At 39.4% G+C, this 7,596-nt stretch overlaps 1 protein-coding gene across 1 annotated transcript in view; it reads left to right on the top strand.

Moving 5' to 3' along the window:
* Window positions 1–273: 273 nt before the first annotated feature.
* The window catches only part of LOC126402733 (NACHT, LRR and PYD domains-containing protein 12-like), an 18,510-nt gene continuing 11,187 nt past the window's right edge, over window positions 274–7,596 (top strand). Inside the window, 2 exon segments of the mRNA XM_050064943.1 lie at window positions 274–587; window positions 707–838. Coding sequence (XP_049920900.1) covers window positions 526–587; window positions 707–838 — 194 coding nt within the window. The 5' untranslated portion in view covers window positions 274–525.

The following is a 7,596-nucleotide window of genomic DNA, read 5'->3' as shown; positions in this document are numbered from 1 at the left end:
TATAGCGGTTAGGCCTAGATAGGAAATTAGCTCTCTAGCGCCCCCATTTTGCTTGATGGGGTCAATAATGGAGGGGTCCCCTCAGATTATGTGTGGTCATATGTCTACAAAGTTGCGTGGTGATGGGTGAAACCCTTGAGATGTTATACACCNAGTGACAGGTAGGTCAATGGGCGAGATGGGCTGAAGGCGTGTATGGCAAACTTTGCTCTACATAGGTCATTGAAATGTATGGGCTGATGCTTTAGGAATGAGACGTTACACCAGTATTGTAATGTGTTATATGTAAGGCGTAAAACAAATCACACTGTAACCTGTACAACTCCACACTTGAACTGTGTACCTGCATGAAAACCTGATCAGAGTCGGGATAGTTAGTATTATTCAGCTAAGTATATGTCACACACACACACACACACACACACACGAGTTTACTTCCTGTATAATAAAGACACAGACATCTGGAGATTTAACTGGCTGTGACGACAGCTGTGGATGTAAATCTGGTCAGTCAGGTCGCAGAGGATGCTTAGGTCAGTGGGAGGTGAAGTAAACTGTGTGGATCAACAACAACCTCATAAAATACAGTAAGTCTGCTCCCAAGCTTATGTATGCGAAGTTTAGGCAATTTGGGTAATCATGCATCCTGTTGTGAGTCACACTGATTTCAATGTCTGACGTCTTGTGTTACTGACTTCCCTGTTAGACCAAATATGAGTGCTTTCGGGAAGGACGAAGGGCTCAAAGCAGAGTCTTCCAGCTGTCTGTCTCTGAAGAGTGACCATTCCAAAGATATTCCTCTCGCCTTCAGTAATGAACCAGGACTATTCGACGTAGAGTAAGAGCTCTCTTTATTCTTAACATTTTCTGTCATTTCACCCTTTAGAAGAAAATAATGTCTCATGCTCCACCCACCTTTAAATACATTTTTGAAGTAAACAACAATGTTGAGGAAATCTGTAATGAAACAAGCCAAGTTGCAGTTGAAAAAAAAACCATTTCAAGAACATGTGCTGCATGTCTACCTCAAAATGAACGCTGTAGTGCAAATGAAAAGACCAACTGAAAACATTGAGCGTCCAGTGTGTAGGATTTAGGGGCATCTATTGGCAGAAATTGTATGTAACATTCATAATTATGTTCTCATTTTTTGTCATCACCTAAAAATAAGAATTATTGTTTTTGTTATCTTAGAATGAGCCGTTTGATAACTACACACAGGGCCGTTCCTCTTCCATGTTGTTTCCAAAGTAGCCTAGGACGAACAAACCAAACACTGGCTCTAGATAGGGCCATTCACATTTTTGCATTTTTGTGTTGGCGACTATAGTTCTCCTACACGCTTGGCACATGGGAGAAGTTTCAGTTCTGCAACCTCACTGCTAGGTGCCATTAAATCCTAGTGCTAATCCTAGATTTAATCCTGGTACCTAACAGCAGTCAGGGTGCTGTTGGCTATGACATGGAAGTCTGTGTGATCTTCCAAGGATATGCCTCCCCAGACCATCACTGACCCACCACCAAACCAATCATGCTGGAGGTCAGTGGTGACAGAGACACTAGCAGAACACAAAACTAGTGAAGAATCAGTCAGGAAGAAGTAGGAGAGAGCAACTGTGTGTGGCCACTGTTACGGCCTCCATACAAGCAGCGTCTTCCCCTAAACTACCCAAAACATGATTTAAATCTAAAGAAAACAAAAGAGACGAATAACGTAACTACCGGCAGTCTCCAGCCAAAACTAACACAACAAACTAAAACAACAAAACCCCAGCACCTAAATGTGCATGAGGGGAAAGAACCTGCTTGGGGAGAGAAAAAACAACAGAGGAAGAAAAAGCCTCCTCACTACCTAAGCAGTTGTCTGTGTGCCATGTGCCATGCCTTCCTGTCTCCACACTCCCTGTCCCTCTTATCACCTTCTCCTCTCTCTACCTAAGTGCAGATTGCACTCAGGTGCGCAGCAGGCAGAGGGAGGAGGGAGACCAGGCTGACAGAGAGAGAGAGAGAGAGAGAGAGAGAGAGAGAGAGAGAGAGAGAGAGAGAGAGAGAGAACAGGCTGCTGCACATAACACCTTCTTACAATACTCACAACTGAAACACTGCTTAAAAAGTAAAATCAACATATCAAACAATAGCCTGGACTCACTGCACTGTTCTATCAAATCAAATGTATAACCTCTCAGAAAAACGTATTTGCAAAATTGTACAAACTTTTACTTAAAACAGATAACATCCTCCCACGACCATCCAAGACTGGGAAAGAGATTTGACAGTTACCATAAACACCAACTCCTGGACGCACATCTGCAGCAATACCTTCTCAATGTCAAATAACCCCAAACTGCAACTTAGCCAACATAAAATTCTATATAGAGTGTACCTCACACAATATAAATTACACAAAATGGGACCCAAAGATAATAAAAAATGTACACACTGCACATTAAACACTACAGATAATTACCTTCGTGCCATCTGGCTCTGCCCACCGACCCAATCATTCTGGACAAACATCACATATACATTATTAGTGTATTCTTAGTGTGATGTCCTGTATATTGATTGCTATTATATTTATTAATATTATTATTCTATTCACTATAATTGTGATGATGACATTCCTAGTATGAAAGAGATGGGGTGTGGGGCTGGACTGGGTTGGCTGCTCTCAGGTGGCGTGTCGGGTCCTCTGGTGGGGTCGCTCGCCTCTCCGGTTTCCTGGTCTGGCCCCAACCCTTATCGCCACAGGTCATTATCATAATGTTATATTGTGCTATGTTATACATATTATGCTGTGTATTATGTTATAATATATATTTTTTATATTATTTTATACTGTTTCATATTATGTTGTTCTATATTATGTTACATCATGCTGTGTCATATAAATATTAGGTTACATACACAATTACAATACTGCATTACCATTTTTTTTTAAGACTATCATAACTCCAGTGCCTAACAATTTATTTATTTAGTTTGTTTTTTATTTATTTACTTATCTCTCTCTCCCCATCATACACACCATACCCCACCCTGTGTAATCCACTAAACATGGACATCTACCCCTCATTCAAATATTGAAACATGCCCCATGCTTACGACAACCTAATTACCTCCACCAAGGAGGTTATGTTTTTGCCGGCGTTTGTCTGTTTGTTTGTTTGTTTGTTTGTTTGTTTGTCTGCAAAATAACTCAAAAAGTTATAAACGGATTTTGATGAAATTTTCAGGAAAGGTGGATAATGGGACAAGGAACAGAAAATTTTGGTGATCGGTTGAAGCAAAGTGGATAAAATAATAAATAAAATCTATCATATCGGTTGAAGCAAAGTGGATAAAATAATAAATAAAATCTATCATCCGACAGCCTCAGCAGCAATTCCAATTTCTAAAGAAGGCGAAAATAGCGCCATCTGGTGGCCGGAAAGCACGTCTAGTTCTACTTGCTAAATATTGTTGTAATTCTAAAGTTGAAATTAATGTTCTGTGTTGGAAAAAAAGAAAGTGAAAAATAAAAAAATACACCGTCTTTAGGTTTCTCAAGGGTGGATAATTTCATTCGTGTTTTTTTATTTTTCCAATAGTATTTGGTTATGACAGAATCTGTTGTGTTAAACCAGTGTGATGGAGGATGGACTGGAGTCATAGAAAAAAGGTAGTTTATTTTGGGCAGTGTGGTCATTTTTATTGCTGCTATTCTTCCGATTAATGAGATGTTGTTCCAGCAAGTAAGGTCTTCTACAATGCTTTTTTGTAATGGTCTGTAGTTTAGAGAGAATAGCTCTGACAGCTTGGTGGAAACATTGGTACCAAGGTATTTAATGTTGCCTGTTTTCATTGTCTTCAGGGAGATTTTTTTGAATGCAGCATTCCAGTCCCTTTCACAGAGTGGGAGAATTTTAGATTTTGACCAATTTATGGAGTAGTCAGAAATCTTTGAGAATGTGGAAACGAGATTGAAGACTTCCAGGAGGGTTGTTGAGGGGTTTGTTAAGTACAGCAGGATATCGTCTGCATATAAACTAACCTCTGGTGAAAGTGATTTGTTTGTATACCAGTAATGTAAGTATTTTGACGAATGGCGGCTGCAAGAGAATCAGGGAATATTGCGAACAGTAACGGAGAGAGCGGACATCCTTGTCTTGTGCCTCGTTGTAGTAAAAAGCGTTGTGAGGTGATATTGTTGGTTATGACTGAAGCAGACGGAGAATTATAGAGAGTTTTGATCCAGTGAGTGAACGACTCCCCAAAACCAAACTTCTCAATGGTGGTAAATAGAAATGTCCAGTTGACTTTGTCGAGACGAAATGTCTCGTTGACTTTGTTCTGCATCCAATGATGTGATTATGGTGTTGAGTTGATTTCTCTGGGATAGACTGATGAGGCTGAATAAACAACGCATATTGGTGGATGAGTGTCTGCCTTTTATGAATCCTGTTTGGTCTGGATGAATTATTGTGGGTATGACTGTTTCTAATCTGTTGGCTAATGCTTTGCTTATTATTTTTAAGTCACAGTTGATCAGGTTTATTGTAGCTGGAGGTGAGAGTTTGATCTTTGTCAGGTTTGAGCAGAACAGAGATAAGAGCTGAGTTCATGTGTGTGGGTATGGTTTCTGATGATTTGATTTCATTGACCATTCTATTAAAAAGGGGAGATATGAGTTGCCAGTGGTGTTTATAAAATTCTACTGGAAAGCCGTTTGAACCGGGTGATTTGTTGTTGGGCATGGAGAAAATGGCTTTCCTGAGTTCTTCTGAGTTTAAGGGTCAGGTCTAATATGGTTGCTTGTTCTTCTGTTATTTTTGGTAGTACAATATTGTTGAGGAAGGAGTGGATGTCGGAGATATTTGTTACATTGTCTGATAGGGATGGGCGATAGGACCAAAATCTCATATCCCCATATAGGTCATTTCATATCCCGATAACAATACTTATCCCGATATAGCACATTTTAATCCAATGAATAAAAAGTCTATAAATAAAAAGTTTTCATTATGTTAAATATAAAATAATTCAGTCTTGTTCTTTGCATGAGAAACTGGGTCTGTTGATGTATTATGTTATCCAGCTGTATTTTAACTTTCTGTATTTCATTTTGAGTATGTTCAGTGGGGTTGCAGAATTGTTGAGAGTGAAGATGTTTCAGTTTATGTTCCAGTTGTTGATTTTCTGGTTCCAGGGATACGTTTTAATTGTCAGACTGCCTGGTTAGCAGGATTTGGTAATCTTGAAACGTCTTTATCTGGATCAGGGTGATCCAATCCAATGTTGAAAAACTGGCACCAAAAGTAAGATGGATGAGCTGATCCTGGACAGTTTAACATAGAATTTCCAAATCTAGATCAAAATTTTGAACAGATGGGCCCAGATGACTGAGAGTCAGGTAATGGAGACTGTTTTTTGGTTCATCCCAGTGCCTGATCTCGCATCCATGTTTCTCTCACTTGTGTCTCTTCCTCACGCCTTAGCTCCCTTGTAAGACACGGTGGAGAGATGAGACGATGAGACGCAAGGAGATAAGAAACAAAGAGAAATGAGAAGTGTTTTCCTCTGAAGCGTCATGTGAGGCGACATGTTTGCTGAAATTAATTCCAGCTAAATTCCATTTGTCTGCTTTAATTTTAAGATCCTGTATTGTGCATACATGCTCACTGTCACTCTCACTGAAACACCTGAATAGAACAGAGTGATTGTTAATGTTATAAGTAACACTTGTGCTTTTCCTACTATGACCAGTCAAAATGACTGGAGTGAAAAAGGCCTGAGGAAGTGAGAATGTGGCTGAAAGGGACAGAGAAGCAGAAAGGGCAAATATTTCACAGCTGCAGCAAATTTGATAAAGGCCTGACACAGACTGTCGCTCAACTCACAAATGCCCCCGGGCAGAGCCTGAGACACACAACATTTAATGAAATGAACACAAGTTAAAATCATTTTCAATTAACATGCAACTAAAATTGGTCTCATATTAGTTATTGTATGTATGATATATTTTCATGGCAGCAAATAACTAGAGAAATCAATGAAAGGAATAGTAATTGTTTTCATTATCTTGATAGTGGCCAAGATGAACATAGAGTTTCTTTTAATAATGCTAAATTTTGCTCAGAACTATATCTAAAATGCAACCTCCTGCTTGCTGTCACTTTTTATGGCTTCTCTGAAAAACATTTCTGAATTTTGAAGTTCAGTTGTAAACCACTGACTAAGAACTGTCTGTGTTCAGGCATGCAAGGCTCAATCACAGCAGCGTGATTTGAATTGCTTTGGTGATACATGTCTATACAGGCCGGCCATGAGTCTGGCTGTGAAAGTTTTAGTTGCTTGGTCAATTGGTAAACTAGCTGTAGGTGCAGTTTCCCTTTTGAACAGAATGTGGCAAAACATAATGAGTTTCTGCTTCATGATGTTGAATTGACTGGCTTGTTGGCCAGACATATCCATAAGTCAACATGATACATCTTTGAAGTAACTACATGAAAAGTTTTCAGTCATTACTTATGAAAGCAATGTTCTTATAGAGAGAAGTGAGCTTTACTTGCTGCGGGTGGGGTGTGTATGCCTCATTAATAAATCTGGGCATGTCTTTACCAAGGTGGGAAATTCGGAAAAAACTGAGTCAGACTTGCATTTACCAGCCATTGATTACGCAACTACATCTGGAGAACACCCTCCAGTGGAAAGAGTTGCCTTGTTTTTACAACAGTTATAATATAGTTTATAATAGTTATAAGTAATAATACAACAGCTTAGTGTATCCCTTCATCACTGCACTGACTTACAATTCAAATACAATGTAGGACAGCACGGGTAGTGCGCATTGACGCACACAAACACAACATACAACACACAAGCAAACTGAAGGGCAATGTCCTGTCTGTCTCTGTCCGTGAAACAATTGTGTCTTGACAGTGGAAATGGCAGGAAGAGAGAAACAGAGCATTTTCAGCAGTGGTGCTGACAGCTTAAATTTTTTTGATGCGCCAATGTTGCATCATACTGGAGATGGCCCTGTGTATTTAGGGGAAACCCTGTTGTAAATACAATATTGCATCATTGTCTTTTAAACAGCTTTCATTAGCAATCTCAATTTAAGCTCAAAATTAACACGTTACTAATATTGAAAGCTATATCTATTGTTTAACTTTACCATTATGGCTCTGACAAAAAAGAAAAGGTGTATGACAACACTCAGACCTAAATGACAGAATAGGTCAATTTCCACTGACTTCCAAAATGACATATATTACAGTAATAATTACTTTGGACACAAGAGGGCGCTGCTTTACAATAAACATAAGTATGGGTTGTGATAAGCTCCTTGCACTGTCTACCTAAATAGCCATTTATTCAGGGAGAGCGGTCTGTGTATAATTGACCTTTTGCTAAGCCTCGCCCCTTTGTGATGGTCCAACAAGCTGTCAGAGTAAGCATGGAGCCCACTGCACTCCCTAAAGACATATTATCATATTTTTGGACAAATGAAGCAGTGATTCCAGAGAGAAGCAGACAGAGGGGTCTACAGTCTGTGTTTGAAGGATATATCCAGGATGTCAAACTGACTCAGCAGCAACAACAGGTTAAAAA

Source organism: Epinephelus moara, chromosome 16 (assembly GCF_006386435.1).
Source record: "Epinephelus moara isolate mb chromosome 16, YSFRI_EMoa_1.0, whole genome shotgun sequence".
Classification (NCBI taxonomy): Eukaryota; Metazoa; Chordata; class Actinopteri; order Perciformes; family Serranidae; genus Epinephelus; species Epinephelus moara.
The sequence above is the reverse complement of the archived record's forward strand: the minus strand, read 5'-3'. Positions and strand labels throughout refer to the sequence as shown.